Source organism: Chroicocephalus ridibundus, chromosome 8 (assembly GCF_963924245.1).
Source record: "Chroicocephalus ridibundus chromosome 8, bChrRid1.1, whole genome shotgun sequence".
In the NCBI taxonomy this organism is placed as follows: Eukaryota; Metazoa; Chordata; class Aves; order Charadriiformes; family Laridae; genus Chroicocephalus; species Chroicocephalus ridibundus.
Window position 1 is genome coordinate 55,417,626 of NC_086291.1, and position 27,236 is coordinate 55,444,861.

A 27,236-nucleotide genomic window follows, 5' to 3' on the forward strand; every position below is an offset into this window, starting at 1 on the left:
GACTGTCTCCCTCTCAGGAATTCCTGGAGAGGCATCCTCTTACCAGAAATACATGATAATGGAAAATATTTCTGATTTGTATTATTTGGGTCCACCCAGTAGGGAATTTCCAGTTACCTGACCAAGCATGTGGACCCCTGTTGTTCTTTTGTCTGACATAGTTTTTCAGGCTGTACAGTTGGGGGCTGCATAGATAGTACTGTCTGCTTACGGTTTTATTGTGGGATCTGGCTCAAGGCATTACTGAAGCAGGTCAAGCCAGAATTAATCGATTCACTGTAACAGCATTCACTGGAAGTGTAAACACCTAATGCCCATACTGTGTAGTCCTCCCTGTTGTGATTTGAGTTGTTACTTTCTCTAGAGTAGCTTATCTAGGGGGGCTCCTTCATGTGTAGGATGGGAAGCATTGGCAGGAGTCTGGGGAGACTGAACTGTTGAACATGTTCTTGAGCCTCACGCAGGTGGTGTTTACTGTCCTTTTCGTTTCTACAGCCTCCACAAGGTGCTCTTCACAGAACAGCCAGAAACCTACTACAAATGGGACAACTGGCCCCCTGAGAGTGACCGCAAGTGAGTGTGTGCCCCACGCAGAGCTGGGTACAGGCGAGAGCTGCTGTAGCTGGTGGCAAAGGAACTGGTGTTTTCTGGTGTTCCTCATACAGCTCTGTGTTGGAAAGGCTTTGAACTGTGCTTGGATTTTCTTCATCTGTTACGTTGCCTTAAAATTGAGGGATGTTGCTCCATTCTCCATCTGTTCCTCTTCCTCCTTCATTCTCGTTCCCTGTGCCAAGGTGTTCTGTGTCTTGATTCTCTAATTGTAAGAAGGGCAGCCCTGCACTGTATGGTTTATACTGGGGTAACCTTAGGGAGCTCAGACTCAAGCAGGCTGAAGTGTAGAGGTACAAGGCAACGTGAGCAATAATCCATAAAACAATTTATGTCAGTTGCATTTGGAGATGGAGACCAGGGAAGGAGTTGTAAACCGAGCTGTGATTTATCTTCTGCTCAGATGAGCTCTAGGGTCTGTGGAGAGTTTCAGGAGCCCTTACGCTGCTGTCGAAAGAAGTGTGATTTATGTCTCATGTCTCATGCAGCTTCTTCCTTCGCCTCTGCTCCGAGGTGCCCATCCTTGAAGACACACTGATGCGGATCCTTGTGATCGGTTTGTCGCGGGACCTTCCTCTTGGCCCTGCGGATGCCATGGAGCTTGCTGACCACTTGGTGAAGCGGGCCGCAGCTGTGCAAGCGGATGGTAAGACTGCACAAAGCTCCAGCCAGCAAGTGGTTACTTCGGTCTGCGTGTCCTCCTGTTGCCACCCAGGGCTGAGGTGCCTCCTACCACGTACCAAAAAGCCTTTGCATCGGTTAAAGCATGTTTTAGTTGTGATGGCTAAGCATTTGGCTCAAAGCCAGATACATATTGTGTTGCTTTCTCACTAGGGAAGCTTCTTATTTTCTCCTGCTCTTTCTCCCTGTTACTAATTTTGTATCAGGGAGTGTTTGGGAAATTACTGGTTGTGTTGAGGACGAAGGACTGCGGATAACCATGCAAAGTTTTGAGTTAGCATTTTTAAATTCAATTTAGTCCTTTATACATACTGTAAGATGAATAGAAATTTTTAGGCCATGCAAAAATGAAAGGGTTGGAAGTTAAAGTAATTAACCCATGTATTGTGTGCTCCTCCCAATTTCATTATTCAAGCACTGTTACAGAATAGCAGTTACAAAAGCAGACTTAACTCTTAGCCCTTTTATGAATTCACTCAGCATTTGTCCGAATTCCTGCATCCTTGGAGAGCGTGTCCATTCAGTTGAGCTATCTGTGTTTGTGTCAGAGTTGAGGGGGTTGTCGGAGTTTGATTCTAAAGCATCTTACCTGCTCTTAGTGCTGACTTGTTAATAGCGAAGTCTAGTCCAGGTCTGATTAGTGCAAGTGGAGTGGGCTAGACTTCGCTGTTGAATATCTTGTGAAAATGTGTCCAGCCTCTCAGTATGGCATTTTAAATGCTGCGCCATTTCAAATACTGGAAGACTCAGAGTTAAGTTAGAGCAAGTCTGAAAACTTGCAACAAAGTTAAAATGCATTTTTAGTTCCTCTGAGCCCCAGAAGTTCTGAGCAAATTCACTGCTTACCTGAAGGATTGTATCCGAGTTCTGAAAAAGATACAGGTATCATATTGGATGCATTTGGGGAACAAAAAATGCCCTTAAGAATTTAAACCAAATTGCAGCTGAAAAGCTCGATATCCTTATATATTGACTTGTAGCTTTTTTAAGTGTTGCTACTTTTTAAGTGTTGTTGGTTTTTTGTTCTTGTAATATCATGAGAACAAACCCACAATAACATAGTTGCTTGAAGTAAAATTTTTGTTATGCTGTGATGCTTTTCTTGAAGGACTTTTGGCCAGGTAGACAGGTCAATAACTTGCTTAGTCTTTTCTTCTCCTTCTCCAGATGTCGAGGTCCTGAGGGTAGAAAGAATCCAGCTGATCGATGCGGTCTTGAATCTGTGCACTTATCACCATCCAGAGAATATCCAGCTACCCCCAGGGTAAGGCTTATCACATAGACAATCTTGTGATCTAGTTCATTTTCACCTTGTGACGAACAGTGCTAGCTCACAGATTTTAAGATGCTTTTTCTTATTACAATTTGTAATAACAAAATCATGAGGAAACCTTTTCAATGTCACGTTCGGGTGGGAATTTATCTAGGGCAGTTAAGGCTTTGGTCATGGAATGGACTTTGCCCTGCAAGCACTCTGACCTTTCTGCTCTAGAAATTTTCAGCTGAACCCTGCTGAACTGGTGTGGCTGAATCTAAACAGTGCGTGATTAAGGAGAAAAGCAGCCTTGAGATGGCCTTAAGTAAACAAAACCAACCACTTACATCTGGTGATGGCTTTTGTAGGTACCAGCCTCCAAATCTAGCTATTTCTACCCTCTACTGGAAAGCCTGGCCTCTCCTGCTTGTAGTTGCTGCATTCAATCCCGAAAACATTGGTGAGTGTGGACATATCTTGGGATACTAATTCTGCTGTGAAAGTTGGTCAGGGTGCTGTCTGCTGAAGCCTGGTTTTCTGTGTTCAAGGCATGTGCAGGGTTGGTGAGATAACTGCAGTTATTAACTGTATATTTCCCATGTGTGCAAAAATACACCATGGGGGTGCCTGGACCAGCATGTGGCTGGAATCACGTTGTCTGTGTTCTAAGTGTCGTGAGCTGTTCCAAATGAGTTTGTTGTGTGTCTCCCCGATCTAGAGTGTGTTAGAACGTATGTAAAGACCCTCACTTTTTTTCCTGTATCCCTGATTGTCCTTCTCTGCTGCAGGTCTGACTGCATGGGAGGAGTACCCTTCTCTAAAGATGCTCATGGAAATGGTCATGACCAAGTTAGTATGCTTAAATCCCTACATAAATCAAATAGGCCACCAAAACCACACATTTCTGAGTGAAGTTTGTGCCAACTGGTTCCTTCCTTTCCAGTGGGACTGGTGTAGAGTAAGCTGGCTGGCAGCAGCACTGCGGTTTGGGTGGGAAAGGTGCCTTCCCCCAACAGAAATATTACAAGTAAGGGAATAAAGCTGAGGAAAAGGGAGGGATGACACTGACATGCCTTGCTGAAAACGTCTCGGTCTCCTTGGCTCTGATGAGAAGCTGCTTTGTTTTTTTTATGTTGCCTAGTGGAGCTCAGGTCCTGGGGACTTTCTGTCTGTAGTTCATGAGTTTTGAATAGGCCGACATAACCATTTTCTTTTTTAACTTATTTTAACAGTAATTATTCCTATCCTCAATGTACCTTGACGGATGAGGAGACACGCACAGAGATGATCAATCGTGAACTTCAGATCTCCCAAAGAGAAAAACAGGAGATTCTTGCATTTGAGGGTCATCTGGCTGCCGCATCCACAAAACAAACCATTACAGAGAGCAGCAGCCTCTTGCTGTCCCAGCTGACAAGTCTGGACCCTCAGTAAGTAGCCGCCTGCGGTCTGCTGCCATCATGAAATCCCAGTTAATGCTAGTCAGGACACCCTACTGCTCATAGGGTGGTTGAAGTGGGCAAGAAGAGCCCTGAGACTGGGTAGCCCGTGGGATACGTGTCACATTTGGTCCTTGTCATTTGGTTGCCACCTCCCTGTGGCCCTCGTGCACTACTGAACTGATGGATCCTCATCAACACCAGAGCGAAAGTGTGTCTGCCTGTGGATAACTTCTTGTTTCTCTGGCAGGGGCCCCCCGCGCAGACCTCCGCCACATGTCCTGGAGCAGGTGAAAAGCCTGAACCAGTCGCTTCGCTTGGGCCACCTCCTGTGTCGCAGTCGTCATCCTGACTTTCTTCTCAACATCATTCAAAGACAGGTGGGCTCCCTCGATGGCTTGGCTGTGTCAGGATCTGATCCCTCATCTCTGAAACTTGAGCAGAGTGAGGGGCAAAAGGAAGCTAAGTGAGATGCAGGGGAAGGGGGTTTACTGCTCAGGAATTAAACGATCAGTGTGCTGCATCTATGTTCTGCTCATCTTGCATTGTCATTCTCCTGCTTTCTAGGCCTCATCGCAGTCAATGCCATGGCTGGCAGATCTGGTTCAGTCTAGCGAGGGCTCCTTGGACGTCCTGCCTGTGCAGTGCCTTTGTGAGTTCCTGCTTCATGATGCTGCTGATGAGTCGACCTCAGGTGAAGAAGAGGAGGAGGGTGAGAGTAAGGAGCAGCGTGCCAAGAAACGCCAGGTGAGTAGTGTCCTGGGGATCGGTTCTGTTACCTACTTTCTGTGCATCCCAGATTTGATGTCATTGAAAAGGCCAAGTTCTTGCTCCACAGAGACAACAGAAACAAAGGCAGTTGCTTGGACGGTTGCAAGACTTGCTGTTGGGTCCCAAAGCAGATGAACAGACAACTTGTGAGGTGCTTGACTATTTCCTACGACGCCTGAGTTCCTCCCAGGTGGCCTCACGGGTCTTGGCAATGAAGGTGAGCAAAATGAAAATCTTCTTGTTTAGGGTTTGTCAGAACCTGGGGGCAGAGTTCTGGATTCTCCCGAGTTCAGAGCCAGCGCAGTGAAATTATTTCATGTCATCCTTCTTCAGTAACTTGTCTCAATCTCCAAACCCCATCAAATGCACTTCTGCTCCCTGCTGCTCAGAAGCCTTCTTTGTTCAACAGCCAAGTAGTACTTTTCTTAAGACAGAACTGGATTTTGCTGTTTCCTGTGAAGTTCAGGTGTAGACTCAGCAGATCATGTGCTACATGGAGTAATTGGCAGCGGCCGTTGTCTGTGGGGAATGTAAATGAGTGAGTGCCTGGTGCTCTAGAGCACAGTCAAGGCAAGTGGAATTGCAGAGACCTCAAAAAGATTATGCTTACAGAAGACTGAAACTTCACGTAGGGTAGCTGTCAAGAAAATGCATTCTATGAGATATGAAACCTGTTGTGTGCTGCATTTGGATCGTTCCGTGATGTTTGAAGCTTGTTTTTATGATATTCACTACTATGAAACTAGTGGTCCAGCTGAGGCTTCAAATGTGACAGCTGTGTCTGTGTGACTTCTGCAGGGCCTGTCCTTGGTGTTGTCAGAAGGGGGACTGCGTGATGGAGAGGAGAAAGATCACCCCATGGAAGAGGACTCTGGCGATTCTGAACTGCTGCAGGGATATCAGTGGCTGCTGAGAGACCTCCCAAGGCTGCCACTCTTTGACAGCGTTAGAGCAACAACAGCTCTTGCCTTGCAACAGGTTGGTGTTAGTAGCTGGAAGGGATAAGTGACCTACTCAAATCTGAGCAAACTGCGTGTGGGTGCAGTTATCAACACGTCTATATGCTTGCAGAAGAATTTTTCTTATGCTGGTGCTTGTCTTCATTAAATCCTGATTTCTAATGAGAGGAATTCTTGTTCTAGGCCATCCACATGGAGACAGATCCCCAGACCATCAGTGCTTACCTGGTGTACCTCTCCCAGCACGCCCCAGTGGAGGAGCAGGGACAGCACAATGACCTTGCTCTGGTGAGAGGCCAGGTTGCTGGGGCAGAGGGATTGCGCGGGGAAGACCTGGCACGTCTCAGGACAGTGGCAGGAATGTGATTTGCTGTACTAGCATGATGAGGTTCTTGTGAGCACATGAATCTGATAACTGCCCGTTTGTGTTTCTGCGGACGTGTTGCACGGCATCCTGTGTCTTTGGTTTCGTATCATGAAATGATACCAGAGCAATAACCTCCAGTCCAACAGCCCATCTCAGATGGTATGGGCAATGGAAGATTAGATAGTGATTTGAAGGAAATCCCACCACCTGGTAGTGTTTTGCAAGTAAGCTGGTGCTAAATGTGTGGTCACATGTATCTGGGAAGAGAATGGGAAGTCAGGAACCTTACTGGTCGGATATGCACTCTCCTATAACCAAAATTGGATTGCTACATTTTTTTAAAGGCTTGGTGATTTTTATTTTTTTTTTATTTTATGTTTGGCTTTTATACAATGGTGTGTTTTTCATTGTTCTATCTCTGGGTGCTTTTTTTCTCATTGCTTTTAAGTCCATTGAACTGCATCCTTCATAACAGTCTTTTAGAGATTGATGCAGGGATCTAGAGGCTCCTGTGTTTTTTCTGCCTGCATAGATCTGCTTAGATACGTGGAGAACGTGAAATGATAAGAGTCAGTAGATCTGTTTACTCAAAGAAGTGCAGATTTTTACTAGGTAAGCGCTCACTTTATAATGGGATGCATCAGAACGCAGATGTGCTACAAGTGTGGACACAGTAAGGTAGCACACGTTGCATGCAAAGCACTGGTGTATTCCCTGTCATGAAAACTCATGGTTTTACTCTTGACTCTACGTGTTCATCTCCGGAGTGGGGATGATGGAAACTGGAGAATGTGATGCAATGAAGCAGGAGGACCTGGCTATGTTGTTCAATAAAGACCTTTTTCCCCTTGCAGGATGTAGCCCGACTCATTGTGGAACGCTCTACCATCATGTCTCACCTCTTCTCCAAGCTCTCGTACTGTGCTGAGTCGGATGCAGTGCTTGTTGCTCTTCTCTCCATCTTTTCTCGCTACATCAAACGCATGCGCCAGAGTAAGGAGGGCGAGGAGGTGTACAGCTGGGTGAGTGCCTGCCTGCCTTTCTTAAGCAAGTAGAAGAAACAGGACAAGTTAACAAAAGAGAAGCCCATTGTGGGTTACTGAGTATGTAGAAACCACGTCTGGTTCAAGAATTTTTTAACTTTTCCTTGAGTATCTTTTGTGGCCACTGTTGGAGATACTGGGCTAGGTTGAACTTTGGTCTGACCAAATTTGTCCATTTTTGTGTTCTTCTTTCATCTGCATCTCACAGATCTCATTCTCCTTTCTCTTCCCGACATTGTTCATCCTTGGGTTTTTCTGCCTTTTTCCAGTCAGAGTCCCAGGATCAGGTGTTCCTTCGCTGGACTAGTGGGGAAACAGCCACTATGCACATCCTTGTGGTTCATGCCATGGTTATTCTCCTGACACTGGGGCCACCTCAAGGTTGGTGAAGTGTGCTCAGATTTATTCAAGGGGTCATGGGCAATACAGAGAGCCTTTCCTATATATGCCATCTCCTGACAGGTCAGGCTGGTGTTAATCTTTCTACTCACAGGCTTGTCCCTTGCAATATTTGTTTGTAGCTGTAAGATCTGTCAGAATATTGCTGCACAGAGTGAAGGATTTGCAGGCTTATTTTTTCCTTCTGCAGACAGCAGGAAATATTAGAATGATGGTGTGTCCCTCCCTGCTAAACAAGAAGGATTCAGAGACTTTGTAGTGTGAGAACTGGGTACTCAGATACACACTTCCACTTGGTAGTGTTTATTCCCAAGTTGTCTCTAACCTTTTAAACAATAAAGTGTTTTGGTGTATTGGTTTGTGTAGAGAAGGGTAAGGTGTTCTAGGTGCTTATGAACATAGGAAATAATTTTGTATTCACTCTTAAGCAGGGGATGGTGATTTTTACACCTTACTGGATATATGGTTCCCGGAGAAAAAGCCCCTTCCTACTGCTTTTCTGGTTGACACCTCAGAGGAGGCTCTGCTGCTCCCTGACTGGCTAAAGCTGCGTATGATCCGCTCTGAGGTCCCGCGTCTTGTGGATGCAGGTGAGCCTGTGGAATGTTTGTTGGTGTTTCAGACCCTCTTGAAGGGAAAGGGAGCGGCTTTCCCCGCTCAAATCCTCTGTGTTCCCAGCCATCCTGCTTGGCTGCCTTTGGGTGGGGCCATTGGTCACTGCAGACCCCGCAGCTGGGCAGGGAGCTTGGATTTAGAAAGCATTGTGTCTCTGGATTTTTGTGACAGTCGCAATCTAAACATACAATAGATAAGGGCTGTCAAACAGACGTACAGAATATGAGCTAGTTCCGGGCAGGGAATGTTATGGGATGTCCCAGGGTGATTCCCTACTCAGCTGTGATGTGTAGTTCATGTAACAAGGGTTTGAGAACGGATACAACCTCTCCAAACATCTGGCCCCACAGGTTAATCCCCACAGCTTCAAGAGCAGAACTCGGTGAAAGCTGAGACTGAAGAGGTGGTCAGTGCCTTTGGTAGAACATTTGGAAGGCACTTCCTCCCACTCTGATCCAAGTGCTGAATCTTGCTGGCTTTTATATGCAGTCACTATTACTTTTGAAGTAGGGGAACAAGTCTGTATGGATATTGTGCTTTCTGTGGATTTTAAAGGAAATGGGGAATTCTGAATTGGAGTCCCATCTTTGTCACAATTCAGACTGAACTAAGCTGTGCAGTCACCAGACAGCAGGCACAGCACTGGATCCATAGGGCATGGTGGGCTTGCAACGTGGAGAGCCGTACCTGAAGGATGTAGGCTATACGTATAGTTATTTTTGTCCTTGCACAGCTCATCAGTGCTCTCTTTCTTCTTGGTATTCAGAGCTTTCATTCCTTCCTTACTAATTAAATGACAGCTCTCTATAGCCAGTGATTGAATTATTCAATAATTCCTGCCTGCAGCCATCAACAGATAGGGTGGAAGTTATTTTTTAATACGAATGATTGGGTTCCTGAGGTTTTGATCAAATTAAACAGAAGATCAAATTAACCAGTGAGTGAATTAACTGGAAGATGCAATAAGAAGGCAATGATTTGCACAGCAAAGAAAACATAGTAGGCAGCTGTCAGACTGTTGGCTTTAGGCTCTCTGCATTAAAGTGTCGCCGTTGGTCCAGCCAACAGCACAAAGATCAGGTAATAAAGATGACCCTCTGCGAGCAGAGGTCTGAGGACTCAGTGTTATGTATTCCAGCCCTGCAGGACCTGGAGCCGCAGCAGCTGCTTCTCTTTGTTCAGTCCTTTGGAATCCCAGTCTCCAGCATGAGCAAACTTCTGCAGTACCTGGATCAGGCAGTATCTCATGACCCGCAGACGCTGGAGCAGAACATCATGGACAAGAGTAAGAGCTTCATATGAGGCTGACTAGGCATTTTACTTGTTCTTGAACAGTTTTCACGAGTCAAATGAAAAAACTCTGTGTGCACTCTGCTTTGGCAGCCTGTTATCACTGTAGATACTTCCCTAGAGCTTGTCTGGATGGCCCTTGGCTGTATTTCCTAAAGTAGAAAAGGGTTTTCTGGATTGGATTGTACAGAGTCTAAAAAGTAATTTGGAGGCTAACTTGTAAAAAACCAAGGCTTAAAAGCATCGTGTTTACGAAGTCCATGGGAACAGCAAATTCCTTTCACTGTGGGAGCTGTACAAACAGCAACCAATTCTGTCCTGCTTTACTAAGGAGGATGAGATGATAATTTGTTCGTATCTTGTCCTTTTTCAGACTACATGGCTCATCTTGTGGAAGTTCAACATGAGAGAGGAGCAACAGGAGGCCAGACTTTCCACTCCCTGCTCACTGCCTCCTTACCAGCCCGCCGAGGTACTGCCCGCGATAGCCTAGACTTCCGAATATCAAAGTCATCTTCCAAACTTCCTTCCTCTGTTGCTGTTGAGAGGGATGTGAGAAGCTGTCTTCAAAAGGGATTGCGTTGCAATATATCAGCAGGCTACAGTTAGACGCCCGTCCTTGCTAGAGTTTTTTTGCTTCTGGCAAAAGGAGAAATTCCAATATTTTTGGAGTTTACTACAATGAGTTGTTCTGAGCGATACAGAAAAGTAGCTCTTGTTTGGCCTCCAGAGAAAAGCGAATGAATTCCTTGGCAGTTAGAGACTGTAATGTTGAAGGTGATCCAGTGTTAGGGCTCCAGATGCTAGCTACCATAACAACATTTTTCTTTCTTTTCTTTTATTCCTCTTGCAGACAGCGCTGAAACTGCAAGGTCAAAATCTAGTCCTGAGAACTCACAAGGCCAGAGCCGGATCCGTGCCTTAAGCCAGGTCCGGGTACTGGGCCCAGATGATGATCTAGCAGGCATCTTTTTGCAGGTACTGGTATAACCTCTAGCTGATCAGCTACTTCCTTGCAGCAGCTTTTAAAAATCCATTTCCCATATACCTGTATCTTCTGACCCCTTCCTCCTGCAGGGTTTGTTGGCAGTAAGTATGACAGCCCTGCATGCAATGAGGCTGGGCAATTACAGCCTGGTAGAATTGATACTAGAAGCATTTTTTTTTCTTGTAGTTTGAACACGATGTGGCTTTTGATCACGCCTAATACTGTCAGTGCCTACTAGGATGTTACTGTCTCTGCACCTTGTTTGTTCTGTGTATAGTGCCTTTCCTCTCAGCAGTGGATGGAGGATTTGTGAAATGCTCACAGGGCCTTGGCAGCAAAGCTGTGTGCAAACAGCATTTGTACTCTGGCTTGTCTGCTTGTAGAGCTTCCCTCTCTCCGTTGACTCCAGAAGGAGCCTACAGGGAATTAATTGGCCAAGCTGGTTGCCTGTATTTGTGTAGTATGGTGATTCTCCCACAGTGTCAGTGTTGATAGTCATGTTGGGGTTGCGTAGATGCTGCGGCTGTTCCCGTACCAGGCACTAAAATATTGAGAGAGCTGTGTCAGAGGGTTCCAGTTAGCCCACAGTCAGTATAATTGTACAAGTTAAATCAGTCCTCTGCCTCAGGATATTTACGGTATAGCAAGTCCTTTCGTTTGCTCTCATAAACTTATTCCCTTCTGTATCCTACCAGCTTTTCCCACTAAATCCAGACCCGCGGTGGCAGAATTCAAACCTGCGCCCGCTCGCCCTGGCGTTACAGCAGGCCCTGGGGCAGGAACTGGCTCGCATCCGCCAAGGGAACACACAGGTGACTGGGATCACGGCACGACTTCTCCAGGCAGTAGCTGCACTGATGAACTCGCCGCACAGCGGTGCGTTGGTGATGGCAATGCATCGCAACCACTTCATCTCCTGCCCGCTGATGCGCCAGTTGTACCAGTATCAGGTGAGCAGTGTAGGACGAGAATTTTTGTAGCATTTAACAAAGAGGGGTGGGGAGGAAACAGAAAATCTGCAGTGTTGTGTGTAGACCTTCTGTCTGGGTAATTCTGGAAATACAGCTTGGGGAGCATGATGCAGAGGGACTCAAGTTGCCTGGCCGTAGGCATCTGGATGCAGGCTGGCCACATTAGCCTAGCACTGCTGGGAACTGGGCCTTACCTGCAGGGTTGAGTGTATCCTGCCTAGTCTGGGGACTGTGCAGCACTGTGGATTTGTGGCTCTGGGTCTCTGTTGGTTTTGGGATCTCTAGTCTGTGGTGTTTTATAGCATGGACATGTCTTGCAAGCCAGGGCATTTGCAGACAGCTTGAGAGCTGAAGTCTGTAATTCCTTAAAGAAATCTTTAGAGCAGGCTGTGCATTATTCAGTGAAACATCTCGTTCCTTTCAGCACAACGAAAGGAGGTGCAAAGCTGCCCATAGTTATGCTGGGAGAGGTATTGTGTGTGAGTCTTCTGCCTTGTTTTTGTACACTAGAAGCTGCTGCCTTGATTTGAGTGAGCTATGGTCCAACAGAGTAGGTGTGCTCTGTGTATTCTTGGCGGTGTCTGTGCCCGATCTGTATCTCTCCTGCGATCTTTGTTGTGTTGCAGTCTGTATAAGCAAGTCTCTTCTGCTTCACTCCACAGCGCTGCATGCCACAAGACACTGCTTTCTCCTCGCTCTTCTTCAAAGTCCTCATGCAGATGCTGCAGTGGTTGGAGAACCCTGCAGTGGAAGATGGTCCTCTGCGTGCTCAGCTGAAGGCCTTTGCTGTGCAGTACTCCTCGAGGCACAGGATCAGTGACGGTACTGGCATTTTGCAGCTTGTGGGACAAGAAAGGCATGAAAACAAAACCGCACCCAGAGCAGAAAGTAGGGTGGGCTGCCTTTTGGAGGTATGCTTAGGAGTAGCAAAGAGAAGTTTTGTACTGTGCTATATAAACTCCATGAGGATGCAGACAAGTGATTTAGCTCTGAGGGTTTGCAATAGACACCTGAAAGCATCTCACCAAGCACGGCAGATCTTTCAGGGAAAAAATCCTGGTTTAGGCCAGGAATTCTGTGCTAGCTGTAGTCCTGACAGATGAGCATCCAAGAACGCCTCTAGAACAAGGTCACATTATGACTTGTAGAGTTGTTTATCATCTGCCATCTGTTGGGAGGAGGCTTCTATAACCAGGAGGAGTTTAGGCATGGAAATGGGTTTGTGGTTATAGAGTTTTCTCTTAGCCACATGTTCCTGTAACATGCAGAGGAGCTGTCAAGGGTTTTAGTGTTAGTAAAATGGCAGTAGAGCGTAGTGTGTTTGTACGTATGAGTATTTGTGTGCTGGAGCCGCATGCGGGATCTATAAAAGGGGGCTGGCTTGGCCCTGGGATGCCAATGCTGTGATTTCTTTGCAGTTCGAGGTGGCTTCTTGCACCTCACTGAAGCTCTGACTTTCCGTCGTGACCCTGACTTGATCAGCTCCACGGTACGTGCCATCATTGCAACCCTGAAATCAGGAGAGAAGTGTAATGTGGAGCCGGAGCTCATCAGCAAAGGTATGGTTGTCCTTCTGCTCTCCTTCCTGTTGCAGCAGCAGGTTGAACTTCCAGCCCAGCAAGGGAGAGCCTACTGTGCAGGCTGTGGGACGCTGCCTTCTGCCTGGATCAGAAAATGTGAACTGATCTAAACTTGGTGCTATCTTGTATCACCTCCTTCCCCTGCACTGGTATGTGGGTTTATAAACTGGGATCTGGGGCTGGCATTAAGTCTGTCGGCAAACTGATGGTTTCCACTAACCAAACAAGAAACAGAAGCCTACTATCCCACATAAAAATGGCTCTTGGGAATGCTGGACTGATTGCCTTCATGATACTGTTATAAGGTTCCATAGCTTTCACCACATCCTGAAGTTAACCAGTGACATCGTTCTCCCTCTGCTTAGTCCTTCAAGGTCTGATTGAAACTCACTCTCCGTACTTGGAGGAACTCCTGACTGTCCTCTTCTCGGCTACTGTTGAGACCGCTGGCAGGTTTCCTGCCATGAAACCAATTGCTGTGGTGAGCTCTTTGTTGCTCCAGGACAAAGAAGAAACACCAGTGAAGAAGGAGCTGGACAGTTGCAGGTGAGCCTAGGCAATGATGGGATTTCACTGGTAGGTCTGGGTTCGTGACAGCACCACTGATACTGGCTTTCTTTTCTCCTCAGTACGGAAGCTCCTTGGCTAGGGCCCTCCTCTGGCCTTCTTAATGACTGGCTGGAGATGCTGGACCCAGAGGTGATCAGCAGCTGCCCTGATCTGCAGCAGAAGCTACTCTTCTCCTGGAGCAAAGTAAGACTTGTGGGGTAGAAGGACTACTGTGCTGAAACTACCTTTCTGGGGTACTGACCTGCACCTGGAAACAGGGCAAGGGGTAGTTTTATGTTTTGACACGTGTTGCTAATACCAGTTCCAAAGCAGTACAGGCTGACTGGGTGCGGGGCGGAATTCCGGTGCATCCTTCTCAGGGCAAGGCTTATGTTTCATGCTATCCTTATATTTCCTCAGCTGCTTCTTTTCAGAACTTCAAAGTGCATTACAGACACAACACAGTCCCGTAGCAGCCCAGCCAGCTGTGTTTTCATTGGTGTTTTTGCAGGCAGATAAACAGCTTGCCCAGAAGTGCTATGCCAAAGCTAAGACTAAAACTGAATTTCACGGCTGATGCCATGTTCTGTTAGAAAGTACTGCAATTCAAATCCTAAATCCGCATGTTGTCTTCTGTGCTGTCTGTCTGCCTGGATCGTCATCCTTCTGTAATACACAGTTTTTCCTACATCCACCTCGCAGCAAGGATCTGTTTATTACATCTCTTCCTTGTTTGGTCCTTTCAGGCAGGGTCCCAGGTGCCCTCCTTCCGCCCGTATCTCTTGGCTCTTCTCACCCACCAGTCCAGCTGGACCACGCTGCACCAGTGCATCAGGCTTCTGCTTTGCAGAAACCGGGAGCAAAGGTGAGTCTTGTTTTTTGGGCCTAGCAAGGAGTTTTGAGTTGGGCGACTCATTGTGTCTGAGAGAGAACAAACAGAAGCTGAGAACAAGAGCTGCCACGTTCCACAGTGCGTCTGCCAGGAGATGTAACTCAGCCAAAAACAGGCTCTGTGAGAAGGATGCTGATTTCAGTCATGCTGATTTGTGTACCTTGATATAAATATTACCTGCTGTTTGATGGAAGCAGCACATAAAGATTTGGCTGTGTTCTAAACAGGAAGTGCTAATCGCTGGGTAATCCATCTAGCATTGCCCTTGTTGATAGTCTTTATGAACATGGGGTTTGAAAGATGGCTTGGATAGCAAACTGACGACGGCAGGCTCTGTACCTGGGCTCTGCTGGATCTTTTGGTTGTACTAAACTGCATTATCAGTCGTCTTCTAACCCCCTTCCTGGCATCAGGCTCCCAGTCCTGGTCTCTGGAGCAGCCCTAGCTCTCAGCTTCTGTACCTTGCTCTCAAATACTGAAGTGCTGCTGTAGTAGTATCTTGCTTAAACTTGTCACGCTCGTGGACCAGGCAATGCTAACACCTAACAGTAGTAATTCAGGACATTACTAAACTAGCAATATTTCTAAAGCTAGCAGTATTTCAGTTTGCTTATTATTTTATTATTTATCTCCTGCTCACTAGCAACTTCATTAATTTCTGCAATCCAAGATAACAGCCAAGATAGGATGTTCTGGACTCTGGGACAGTAAGGTCACTGGTCTGATTGTACCGATTGTTTGTGTTGATGACCGACTTCTGGCCTTGTGGTGCAGGACTCCATGGAGCCACCATGTTCTTGCTGAATGCCATTTGTTCAGCTCCGTACCCTGTGCTGTGCTTATTGCAACAAATATTTAGTCATAATCTGGGAACAGAACCAAGCCCCTTCTTGGGACTTAATGGATCCTATTTTTACATTTGCAGATGTTTCTTTCTTCACAGTACTCACGACGTTTAGAGACGCTACCATGTGTTCGTGTGCTGCCTGGGGGCTGTGTTGACTCTAATTGCAGATCTGTCTTCTTTTGTCTTCTTGCAGGTTTGACCCAACGGCATCCTTGGATTTCTTATGGGCCTGTATTCACATTCCTCGGATCTGGCAGGGAAGGGACCAAAGAACACCTCAGGTAGCGGTTCAGTTCTTCCAAGATTCCTCTCTGGATGGAGCAAGAGGCTTTCACAATGCCTGATTTTTTTTCCACAGCCCAAGAGGTGGCTGGAGTGATGCAGGTGCAGCATGCCAAGCTTGCTGCCTGTACCTCAGCTGATTACTGAGCTGCTCTGCTGTGTTACATATTACAGTGGCAATTTTGAGTCCAAAAAGCTGATATGAACACACATAAGTTTGCCCACTTGGCATTTCCTCTGCAGCTCCTGCAGCAGTTGCCACAATATCCGTTAAAGATCTACGCACAAGGCTCCAGTGGTGAGCAAGCTAAAACCCCATGTGGGTTAATTCCCATTTTACCAAGAAAAGAGGGTTGCCTCTCTTCTCCACAGAGGAATTTCTTTGGTTTGGCGACTGAAGTATATAAGGTTTCTGACCCATCACGCATGCTGAGATGGAAGTTAATGAGTTCAGAAGTAGATGAGGGGTGAGGAGGTTTCATTTGGGGCTGTGGTGCGTGCTTTCAGAGCTCTACATATGTGGCAGCTCTTAAGAGTTCTAAGAGGTGGCTTCATTCCAGTTGGGGAAGGTGTGACTAGAAGGAACTAAGTATCTAGGGATTCAGTTAAGATTCATTTTGGGTGATCTCTTGCATTACAGAAGCGCCGTGAGGAGTTTGTGCTCCACCTAAAGGCATCAGAATTGATCAGCATGGTGGAGCTCATCCTGGCTGAAGCAGAAACCAGATACCAGAACACAGAAGAGGCTTCCTGCACGCTCATCCAGTCTCGACTGCCTTTGTTGCTCAGTTGTTCTCATGGGGACCTTGAGAGCATCAAAAAAGTAACGGAGTATCTGACCAGCTGCATCCAGCAGTGGGGAAGCAGGTGGGGTTGCAGATGGGGAGCGCTGCCTACTCTAATTGTAGTTACTTGTCATTTTAAGTGGTACTTGGACCAGGAAGGTGATTTTTAAAGTTACAATTCAAGGCCCTTTTGCTTTTAGGACTTCAGGACAAAATGCTTGCCATGTTTCTTGTTGGTTTGTGGTTGGGTTTTTTTACGTCAGTGGTTATTTTTAATTAGTTTCTAACATGGGATTTCTTGCCTACTCATCCCTTGAATCACTGCTCATACTGCATCCTGCTTCAGACTGTTATGATTGCTCTCAAAGCTGAATGGAGACTAGATTGTTTCCTAAGGCTGACTAGTCTGAATAGATGTGCTTCCGACTACTCTTCCAATTGGGATAGGGGTGCCCGTGAGTAGCATGTGCAAAACCTCTTCACCAGAGACATAAGCAGAGATTTCTTGTCCTGTGCCACTTTGTAACTGCAGTTTTCTAACTCGAAATGGCGTAATGATGGATCTCCATAGACTGTGCATGGATCTCTGTAGACTGAATGATTTGAATAGTCTGAAAAAAGAAAGATAGTTTCAATAGTCTGGAAGACTGAAAAAGCACTGATTCAGATTAGCAGCGGCTGCTCTTTTACATGGTCTGTTTGCTATTTGCAGAAAATCTGTTACTAATCTGATGGATCTGGGATGTTTGCTGGTTGAACAAACGTAGTAACCAGAGGCTGACCTCTCCCTTTTTCCTTCAGCTCTGTGGGAAAATGCTGCCAGGACCTTCTTCTTCAGATATACCTGCAACTACCCGAGCTCCTTGTGCCTATGCCTGAGATGCTCCTCACCAGTGAAGGAGCCAGAGACAGCAGCACTTGCAAGGTAAAGTTTAAAGGCATAGGAAAACCTCTTTCCAGTTGTGTACCCAGAGTGGATACTACCTTGAAGCCCAGTCTAAAAGAGGACTGGCAAAAGCTTCCTGGGTCACTTTGGTTTCTTTACCTTGCTCTTCTGTTGCCCCTTCCCTGCCTGCACTCTCAGGAGCACAGAGTTCATGTGTGGTTTGTTTTGCTGTGTCCTTCTATAAAATAGGATAAGCTCCACAAGCTTCTGTGTGCCAAAAGCTTCTGTAAAGCACAAGCGTGCAAGCGTCTGATCCTGTTTTGATGTCTGTAGGGACTGTGGACTTCAGATCCTGTGCCAGCTGGAGCGTTGCATCTGCTTGCAGATTCCACCTGAAAATAATTTCTGTTAACCCCCTCTGAAAGGAATTGGGAAACACTGCTGAAGAGCCAGGGGCTTGATTGTGCTTGCAACTTCTTAACTGTTTACTCATTACTTTTCTTCTAGCTCGATGCCCTGGTTCACAGATTCATTAACCTTCTCGCAGACACCAGTGACTCCAAGTCATCCGAAAGCCGCGTGTGGGATGCCAATATGGCCTGCAGGAAGCTCGCTGTGGCTCATCCCATCCTACTTCTTAGGTAGCGCTCTCCACTTTCACCCTCTGTGTGGCTGGCATTCATTAGAAAGCATCCACCGTTGCCCTAGAAGGGGAACAAACTGGCAGCAGTCATGGTTATTGTGACAAAATCCACATTCATGTACGAAAGACAAGAGAAAGGGCAGCAAAGTCACATCTCTTATAATGAGGCAGCACCTCTTTTGGCTTCGTGTCTGTCTGGAAATAGCCATCTTAGAGACAAGAGAACAGAGTATGGGTGGGAAATGGAGCTTGCTGAATCTCTGGATGCAGGGATCAAATCCAGAACCCTGGGAGAGGATAAGGGATGCTTCCTTCCAGGAACTGAGGTGTAACAATGTGTAATTGTTTCTAGGAAGAGGCTTGATCTGGATTTTCTTCTGTTTGGCATTTCAGGCACTTGCCAATGATTGCAGCGCTGCTCCACGGCCGTGTTCACCTCAATTTCCAGGAGTTCAGGCAGCAGAACCACTTGACCTTCTTCATCCACGTCCTGGGCATCCTGGAGCTGCTCCAGCCGCAAGTCTTCCAGAACGAGCACCAGGCGGCACTATGGGACTGTCTCCTGTCCTTCATCCGTCTGCTGCTGGTAGGAAAGTCCCTGCTCCCCCTCCGTGCGTGGCCTGCCAGCCGCTAGATGGAGAAGTTCATGTAACACAGGGCCAGCCCAGCTTTCTCCCGTTTGAAGGGAAAACCTTCATATGCCTAAAACCAAAAAAGTGTATCAAGTACCTTGGAGAACTTAAAGAGGAGGCAGGAGATCAAAAAGCTACTCCCTGGTCCACAGAGGTGCGGGATGGGGCAGTGCATCACTGCTTTTTTTGTTAACTCTCATCTTCTCGATCCGTTTTCAGAACTACAGAAAATCCTCTCGGCACCTGGCTGCCTTCATCAGCAAATTTGTCCAGTTTATCCACAAGTACATCACATGCAATGCCCAGGCAGCTGTCTCCTTCTTGCAGAAGCACTCGGATCCACTCCAGTAAGATTCCTTACTCCCGTTAGCCCATGGTTAGCTCACGGAGAGCTTGCACAGTCAGGCCGACATGAGCTAATGAGACAGAAGACAGCAAGAGGATGTGACAAAATATTTATTAATAGGCGGCACTTTCACTCCTAGCTCCCTTAAGTGTCTATTGAGATGAGCAGCGTGTCCCTTTTTCAAAGCTGAAAACTGAGCCCAAGGAAGTGAGATGGTGATTTCAACTCGCATAATGGTCTAAATGTCCTGTTGAGGCATTGTGGGGCCCTGGAGTCATTTCCAGAGACCCCAGCAGGGTCTTTTCCCTGACTGGTGGCTGCAGGGCCCCACCTGCAGATAGGGGAAAAATGCATTTGAGTTCCAGTTACAATGAAAAAAACCTGGTTTCTGCTTTTGGGAAACTATTCGTTGTAGAGTACATATATGTGCTCTTACTTGTCCTTGTGCCCTTACCACTATTGAAAGCTAAACGTGCCATCTCTTCCCCCAGTGACCTGTCATCAGACAACAGTGACCTGGCAATGTTGAAGTCCCTCCTGGCTGGGCTGAGTCTGCCTAGTAAAAGTGGCATCTTGGACAGAGGCTCTGATGAAGAGAAGGATGGTGAGTCTGACTGGGGGGAAGAGTTATTCCAGCTGGTGAACCTGCAGGATGTTTTGGAGCACAGGTACTTTATGGGCTGTATGCCGTGCCTGTTCTCGTAACAGCCCAGTGAAAGGGTATTTAGAGTGGAGAACAGCACTTGGATACTCAGCAGTTTGGAACCAGTATCTGGGATGGGTTAACTTGTTTTCCTGTCAGTGGTATCACAACTGGAGCAGAACAGCAGCTCTTAACAAGGGCAGGTTTCATTGTTGTGGATTTTGCTTTCCTCAGCCACACTTCAGAATTGGCCTGTCAAGAGACACTAAGGGTACATCCACTTCTCCACTTTTTTTTTTTTTTTTTTAAAACTTACATGGGAAAATTATTCACTATTAAAACAGCTTGGGAAGGTTCCTTCTCTTTGCATCAGCTGAGGGGTACCAGAAGTTGCAGTGAGGCTAGAGACAATATGAGAGCCAGGAATTGTATTATAGTATTGCTGGGCGGCTCACGATACAGCACTATACTGGTGGGGAACACTGGATCTGTCTCCCTGTTAAAACTACGTAGACTGTCAGGAGTGACCTGTTCTCTCTCTTCCCCCTCTCTTTCTCTCCTCCAGATGAAACAGCAGCTGGCTCTCTCCCCCTCGTCAGCGTGTCTCTCTTCACTCCTCTCACGCCAGCTGAAATGGCCCCGTACATGAAGAGGCTCTCTAGAGGCCAAACAGTTGAGGGTAAGTGAGGGCCTGCAGAGCTGTACAGCGGCACAGGGCAAATGCAGACAGATGCCAACGCTGTTACTTATCTGTCAGCTACAGGCTAGTTTCCTGTTTCAGTCTTGTGCCTGGAAGTCTCCAGCAGTTAAGATGTGGTTTTGTTTTGGATGAACTTGTCCATAGCCTTCTGTGATTCTGTGACAGAGGCTTCCTATGATGCTGTTATCATTTAGCTCAGCAGTGCTGCAACGGCCCCTGCTTTGGGGCTTGTCAAGGATCTTGTAAATGCTCTGGGAGATAGTATGAGCAATTCAAGGAGCGCTGCAGTCCATGTCGAGCCAGGTCTGGAGTGCTGATAGGAATGCCATTTTTTTTATGAAATAAAAATACCACACTGATGAGAAGCAGGATTTTGTTAGAAATCCCCAAATGGCCTTTATGGAAAAAAAATTGTGTTAACCTGGCAGGTGGGAACAATGTGTTTGTTCTCCAAAGGTCTTCTGAAATCACAGGTGTCCAGTGTTCAGACCTAAGTTGTGGTACTGGGGTGACAGTTTTCTTTCCACACTAGAAATAGGAGGAAGAAATCCTGCCCGGACACCGTTTCTAAAACAGTGAAGATCTTTCAGTTACAGAAGAAGGTGCTCTGGAATTGAAACCTCACACCTCACTCCACTCCCTCCCTGCCTATGGCATGACAGTGGTGGTGACCTCTGCCTGGGCAGACGGGGTTGTGCTGGTCTAGCACGTGACCTAACTGTTCTCATCCTTTTTGAAGAATGCCTTTATTACTCTAGCTCTGTGTGCAGGTGGGAAAACTTGACTGATTGGGAGATTGGATTTGTAGGGAGAAAGAAAAAGATCCTTTGCTGGATCAGTGAATTTTAGTCACCTCTCTCAACTTGTGTCTTCCACCAGACATCCTGGAGGTGCTGACAGACATTGATGAGATGTCCAGACGGAGGCCAGAAATTCTCTCCTTTTTTGCTGTGAGTATTAGTGTCTCAAACTGCCACTGGAAGGAAGAGATTCTTTTCGCCACAGTCTGTTGCACTGCCAGCTTAAGTACTAACCTTCCTCTGCTTTTTGGGTGGTTGTTGCAGCATCTTAGGAGAAATTTATCTTCAGTTAGGCCTTCTGACAGCAGGCAGTATTTACTTCCCTACCTCTTCTCTCCATTGCATGCTGGGTCTACCATCATCCACTTCTCTTTATGTCAGGGGAAGAATTAACCCTCTGTCCTCTTCCCAGTACTGGGGCAAGGAGAGAGCAGAACAGCTCTGTTGAAAACACTGGAGCCTAGGGAAAACACGGCTGTCCCACGTGGAGTAAGATTACAGGAGGGTGCTTTAAAGTATTCAAAAACAGGATAATCCTTCTTACAGAGAGGGATTTCCGGGCTCAGCCAGTACGTGCTGGATGTGTGCTGGGCTGGATTGGTGCTGGAGGGGTAGTAATGCAAGTCTGAGGAGTTTGTGCTTCCTGGATGACCCTGTGATCCTAATTTGTGTGTCTTCTTTCAGACAAACCTACAGAAGCTGATGAGCTCATCAGAGGAGTCCTGCCGAAATCTGGCCTTTAGTCTGGCTTTGCGCTCCATTCAGAACAACCCGAGGTGAGGACCACTGGAATGTAGGCTATCCCGAGTCACCGATGGGCACTGGCTGCCCATCTTGCACTTCTGTTGATGGTGATCTGGACTGTAATGACACTGTCATGTTTTACTCCCAGCATTGCTGCAGACTTTCTTCCCACCTTCATGTACTGCCTCGGCAGCCGAGACTTTGAGGTGGTGCAAACAGCGCTGAGGAACCTGCCTGAATACACCCTCCTTTGCCAAGGTAGGTTATTATCTGCCACCTTTGGTGCGTGCTTGGCCTCGCAAGGGTTAAAGCTGGGCTCCTGTGCTGGGAACAGCCTCCCTGGGAAGTTGCCAAGGGTCACTGTTAGTTAGACCAGGCCATTGGACACGCAGGTGATCTGTATCTATAGCAGCTTTGGTCTGAGCATCGCAGGGCAGATTTGCCAAGGATGGCTTCCTTGAAGTAGATTTGCTCCCTTAGGATTTTTCTCCGAGTTATGATCTCCGACATGATCACACACCCACAGAGCTATTAGGGGGTGGATTGTGCCATGCTTTTACAGACAGAGAGAATTTCTTGCCCAGCTACAAATGTCCATCGCAGCGTTTGCTGGCGGATTGTTTTTGCTTGCATGCTGGGGCTCTTGGGGCAGTCCTCATGCTGTCTTTCCCTTCCACAGAGCACGCAGCAGTGTTACTGCACAGGGCCTTCCTGGTGGGCATGTACGGCCAGATCGACACCAGCTCTCAGATTTCAGAGGCCTTGAAGGTTCTGCACATGGAGGCCATGATATGAACATGTGGTTCTGGGAGCTCCACTCCCAGAGGAATTAACTTAACTGGACTCATCGGCTGCATTGAAGCCCTGTAAGGAGACAGTGTATTTCAATCCGTGTGCTGGAGGATCCAAGAGGTGGTGTAGCAGGCCAGACTCTGCTGGAAGAGGAGAGTGTGCTGACAGAAGATCACGAAAGGGCAAGGATTGATCTCTCTGGCTAAGGTGCCATCATTGTGGGAGAAAGATCTCCTGGACGTTGTGCCAGTCAGGGACAACTTCCTTCCCAGGGTCTTAAGCCAGTGGCTGTTGGTTTATTTTTTTGTCTCTCCAAGAAGAGCAGAGCTGCTGGGAGAGCAGAAGGGACCTCTAGCCCGTGCAGTTGAAGTCTCTGCAATCTCTGTGTTGGAGAGAACGTGCAGATCTGTGCAGGGGGAGAGACTGCTTTGTTTTCTGGGGGTGTTTTTTTCTTTTCTTTTTTAATTAAAATTCTCTTTGTTTCCATTGTGCCTTTCCATGCTCTGTGCTGCCTTGGGTATAGCTTGACAAGCCCCTCTCCCTGTTCTTCAGCATTTTGTTATTCTAGACCAGGCGTCTCTGGAAGTCCTGTCTGCATGGCCAAATGCTCCCAGAGCTATCTTGTCCTTTTACAGGATATGCAGGAAATGGAAGAGGTTTAGGAGGGTCAGTGGGGGTATAATAGATGAGGTTGGTCAGCATCAGCTGCTGACTGGACAACTTTTAAGAGGTTTCTTAGAACGCTGTTCTTTAAAAACAAATAAAGCAAACTTCTTGGTACATCTACAAACATCTCAGCAGCTGGCCACTGTCACTGTGGAGTCCTCAAAGAAGCAGCTGGGTTTCCTCTTTGGGATCCACTAGTTCTTCCCTGTGACTCTTCTGACCACTGCTCTCTGGTCCTTGCCCGCTGTCAGGGGCGGTGGCTTATTTGCCAGCTGTCGTTTGAGGACAGAAAAGGAGGTGTCTTCCTTCCCTCTGCTCCAGAGAAGGCACTGCTGCATATACTCATTCTCCAGTCTCACTGAATTCTAGTCACCGGTTTGCTTTCACGTCGTTTGTCTCTATTCCTCTGGCACTCCACTTGTTAGTAGAGAATCTTTGTAGTATTCTAAAGACAAAGATCCTGGAGGAATTTTATAGATAGCTGTAAATAAGTCTGTATCTCTTTGCTGGTGGCAGGGACAGTTGTGACCTCATGGGTGGCCGGCTAGAGAAATATTGTCCATTCTTGCAAATGAGGAGTGCCACAGCTGAGCACTTTTGCTAACGTGTCAAAATATGAATGAATGTCTGGCTTTGCAGAGAGATGGAGGAGAAAAGGAAGAGCCTTGAACTCCTCATCGACTGTAAGTAGCCTTGCCTTTAAATAAAGAGATTAGAGCCATCACTTAAGGAAGCAACATGCTCTTTTCCTCAGGAGCATCTGCTTCGCATCCGGAGCCAGTACTGTGGCAATTAGCCACATATAAATTCTGTGGAGGAACAGCTGAAGAAGATCAAGTCAGTGAAATGGTTTTCCTGAGGGGCTTGGTGACAGCAGGATTAATGCCTGTCTAAAGGGTTCCCAGTGAGATTACTGGCTCCTCTTACCTTAGTCCCTTATCAGACATCATTAAGGTAGTGCTCAGTTTGTCAGAGCAGGGAGGGAGTTCTTTCGGTGCTGCTGTGGGCTTAGAGCAGCTGGGAACTTGTGGGACTGGCTGGGAAAGGTCTTTTCACAGGACTTTGAATCGAGGAGCAAGGAAAATGTCTCAAGACTGTTAGCACGCAAAGACAGCGAGTCAAAGTAGTGGTGCTTTGGTGAGGATCCTCCCTGCAGGTGGGGCTTCCCAAAAAGCCCACTTCAGGGCTGCAACTGGAAACACTTCTGGGCAAAACCGAATTGCGTGGTTGGCCCCAAATTCTACTCTTGTCTGTTTGGCGATGCCTGCTGGGAGCAGACCAGCTCCAGGAGGCCTGGTTCAGAGGAGCAGGAGATGCTTAGATGTTGGCAGAACTATTTAATGACGCCTCAGACCAGGACAGTCAGGCTTTGCAGAGCCGTGTGAAAAGAGGTGTCTGAAGGTGGAAGGAGCATCTCTTTATCAGCAGCAGAAGGAATCATCTTTTGGGAGATCAGGAAGCAAATTCAAAGGGAGGGAGAGTGGGTGGAAGTTACTCTGTAGAGCTGGGCCTTCCCATAGGTTTCCCCATACAAAAAGCATCATCTATGATTTGTTGATCTCTCTCCTTTTTGCTGTATTGAAGGTTCCCACGATGCGTTCGTTCTGCTGCCACTCTCTGCTTGGACCTGGTGGAGCTAAGCAGGTTCCTCTGGCTTGGAGCACGTCACTGAAACCGGCTCAGGGCTGAGAAGGGGGCTGTCAAGGGGCGCCTGCCTGTGCAGAGACAGCTCAGGGCAGGAGCCCGTCCCTCCCGCCTGCGAAGGCAGCGGTGACAGCTCTAAAACAGTTAGCGACAGCGTTACTGATGCCCTGACACTCGCCCGCCTTTTAATCAGCGCTCTGTAACTTTCATCTCCGCCTGGCTGAGCACCTTCTCTCCTCCCATCCCTGCAGAGCTGACAGTGTTATCCTTCACCGGTCTGCAGAGCTCCTCCCGGGGGCTGGGGCCATCTCCTCTGTCTGCAAGGAGAGCTGGTGACTTGCTCAGAAGAGGAGCCGTGAGGAGGTTTGCGGGGCTGTTCCTGGCCAAGCCTGTGGGGCCGCCATCATTCACCCAGTGGAAATCACTGCTCCCATCTGCATTCCAGATAACAGGTCCCAAAGGGGTGCAAAATCACTGCTTAGGCACTTTTCCACCACAATCTGCACTAGTTGAGAGCTTCGCTAGAGAGCCATGGGCTGCCAGGGCTGGTGTCTGAAGGAGTCCATGTGGGGCTGGGGAACACGCTCAACACTGGCTCGTGGGGAGACTTTTGGTCTCTGATACACTGGGAATCCCATCCCAGCTCCAGGGGAGGCACAATGGGGACGGGAAAACTGGCTGCAGGCTTGTTGGGCATCCTGTGGCTGCGCCCAGCTCAGAGCGGGGCTGGCACAAGCCCCTGTGCATCAGCTGGCCCCGCTGTGGTGCCTGCGTGGCTGGTGCCGGGCAGAGGTGGGAGAGGGCTGGGGAGCGAGGGGGGGGCCAGGAGGAGCTGGGGAGTCCTGGGGCAGCCGAGGGGCTGCAGGGCCCCGCCATTAAGCACCGGCTGGCAAGGATGGGGTGGGAATGCAGGAATAACTGAATCCAGGCTGGGGACAGGCCCTGGCGTGCCGGGGTGGAGGTAGTGGCGTGGTGCAGGCAGGCTGCAGTAGGAGAGCCGAGGCTTGGGAGGAGGGGGACATAACACCTCCTGACCCATGTTGGGATGGCGTTCACATCTGGTCCTCTCAAAACCCAGCTGCTTCCCCACAGAGGTGACCAGGTCCCACCTCCATACCCTGCAAGCACCAGGGATCACAAATCCCCTGCAAACACCAGCCCCCTTTTGTGATGGTTTCCCACTGCAAATTATTTCTCTCTGCTGCAAATATTAATTTTTTTTTTTATTACTTGTGATCAAAACATCATGTTTTTAAGACCCAGCTGTGGCAGCCTCAGGAGGGAGATGGACAGTTGTCCAGCATGCATGTGATGGACCTTCACTGCCTTGGCTGGGCACAAGTGGGCATCTCTAACCTGGCCACATCCCTTCCTGCCAGGCTGGGAGCGTGGCCCTGCATGTGCCGATGCCCCGGAGCAGGGGGTGGCTGTTTGACCCAGCTCCGGGCAGGGTTGTGCACCCCAGGAACCGTGAGGGGTGTCCTGGAGCACCATGTGAGTTTGGCCGCGAGCAGGGCATGACTAACCGGGGAGGTGCCTGCGTGCCCCTGACTCAGTGGCAGCCGCCTCTGGGGCATGCCTGACGCTGGGGAGCTGGAAGAGTCCCAGCACTGAGCTCAGAGGCAAATCTGCCGGACCCACTACGTCAACGGCGGAAACGCAGGGAGAAGCGTACAGGTAACAGCCAAAAAAATGGGATTTCATGGCTAAAGGCACTGACGTTTTGCCAGCCATTAGAAAAGAGGAAGGGTAGAGAAAGAGAAGCCTCCCTTTGCAAGGAGCAGCATGCAGGAGCCTCGCAGTAAAAAGGGAGAGGAAAGCTCCATCTCCATTACTTATCGTCTGTGTGTAAATGCGGGCTGTGGAGTCTATTCCCGGGACTGCTCCCCAGGGCCCCGCCGTCCTCTTCCTCCAGCCAACCTCATCTGTGACCTCGGTCAGTGACAAACACAATCCCGGCCCTGCCTGCCCTCAATTAACTTCCTTCTGGCCATACCCTAGTTCAGGATGGTATGATTCATGCTTAACTCGAGGAGTTGTTCGCTAAAAGATAAAAATGGTAAGCCTTTTGTTAGCTTTCAGAATGGCAAAGCCAGCCCCACACCAATTAAGTAGCCCGGCTTCTACAAGGGCAGCGTTTGCTTAAGGTGGACCGATTTTTTAAATCTCTGCATTTCCTCTACGTGTATTTAGAAAATTTGGCCCTAAAGCAGCTTGCATTTTCCCCTTCTTTTAAATTCAAGAGACTTTTATAATAAAATATCTGCCTGTCCCATGTAGCTGAGCTGGTGGTGTCTTGCCTTTGGCGTAACCCTGTTTGCATGAACCGCATCTCTAACACAAGATAGTGGGCAAAAAACGTCAAGACCCCCAGCAACAATTAAAAAATTCATTAAGCTACAATAGGCCAGTCATTGC

General features: G+C 47.9%; 1 protein-coding gene across 2 annotated transcripts in view; it reads left to right on the forward strand.

Moving 5' to 3' along the window:
• Window positions 1-22,994, forward strand: part of INTS1 (integrator complex subunit 1) — a 28,693-nt gene extending 5,699 nt beyond the window's left edge. Inside the window, exons 13-47 of one of the 2 annotated variants that reach the window (XM_063343289.1) lie at window positions 496-573; window positions 1,098-1,255; window positions 2,458-2,554; window positions 2,914-3,005; window positions 3,334-3,394; window positions 3,778-3,975; window positions 4,235-4,364; window positions 4,552-4,731; window positions 4,823-4,972; window positions 5,554-5,733; window positions 5,898-6,002; window positions 6,936-7,103; window positions 7,394-7,505; window positions 7,952-8,113; window positions 9,277-9,423; window positions 9,802-9,900; window positions 10,282-10,406; window positions 11,112-11,366; window positions 12,050-12,209; window positions 12,806-12,946; window positions 13,333-13,513; window positions 13,597-13,720; window positions 14,263-14,381; window positions 15,449-15,536; window positions 16,178-16,404; window positions 17,124-17,247; window positions 17,716-17,849; window positions 18,245-18,437; window positions 18,703-18,830; window positions 19,321-19,433; window positions 20,038-20,151; window positions 21,052-21,122; window positions 21,657-21,748; window positions 21,865-21,974; window positions 22,396-22,994. In XM_063343289.1, coding sequence (XP_063199359.1) covers window positions 496-573; window positions 1,098-1,255; window positions 2,458-2,554; window positions 2,914-3,005; window positions 3,334-3,394; window positions 3,778-3,975; window positions 4,235-4,364; window positions 4,552-4,731; window positions 4,823-4,972; window positions 5,554-5,733; window positions 5,898-6,002; window positions 6,936-7,103; window positions 7,394-7,505; window positions 7,952-8,113; window positions 9,277-9,423; window positions 9,802-9,900; window positions 10,282-10,406; window positions 11,112-11,366; window positions 12,050-12,209; window positions 12,806-12,946; window positions 13,333-13,513; window positions 13,597-13,720; window positions 14,263-14,381; window positions 15,449-15,536; window positions 16,178-16,404; window positions 17,124-17,247; window positions 17,716-17,849; window positions 18,245-18,437; window positions 18,703-18,830; window positions 19,321-19,433; window positions 20,038-20,151; window positions 21,052-21,122; window positions 21,657-21,748; window positions 21,865-21,974; window positions 22,396-22,511 — 4,732 coding nt within the window. In that variant the 3' untranslated portion in view covers window positions 22,512-22,994. The remainder of the gene's footprint in view (window positions 1-495; window positions 574-1,097; window positions 1,256-2,457; window positions 2,555-2,913; window positions 3,006-3,333; window positions 3,395-3,777; window positions 3,976-4,234; window positions 4,365-4,551; window positions 4,732-4,822; window positions 4,973-5,553; window positions 5,734-5,897; window positions 6,003-6,935; window positions 7,104-7,393; window positions 7,506-7,951; window positions 8,114-9,276; window positions 9,424-9,801; window positions 9,901-10,281; window positions 10,407-11,111; window positions 11,367-12,049; window positions 12,210-12,805; window positions 12,947-13,332; window positions 13,514-13,596; window positions 13,721-14,262; window positions 14,382-15,448; window positions 15,537-16,177; window positions 16,405-17,123; window positions 17,248-17,715; window positions 17,850-18,244; window positions 18,438-18,702; window positions 18,831-19,320; window positions 19,434-20,037; window positions 20,152-21,051; window positions 21,123-21,656; window positions 21,749-21,864; window positions 21,975-22,395) is intronic. The other variant, XM_063343290.1, reaches the window with a different exon arrangement.
• The last annotated feature ends 4,242 nt before the right edge of the window (window positions 22,995-27,236 follow it).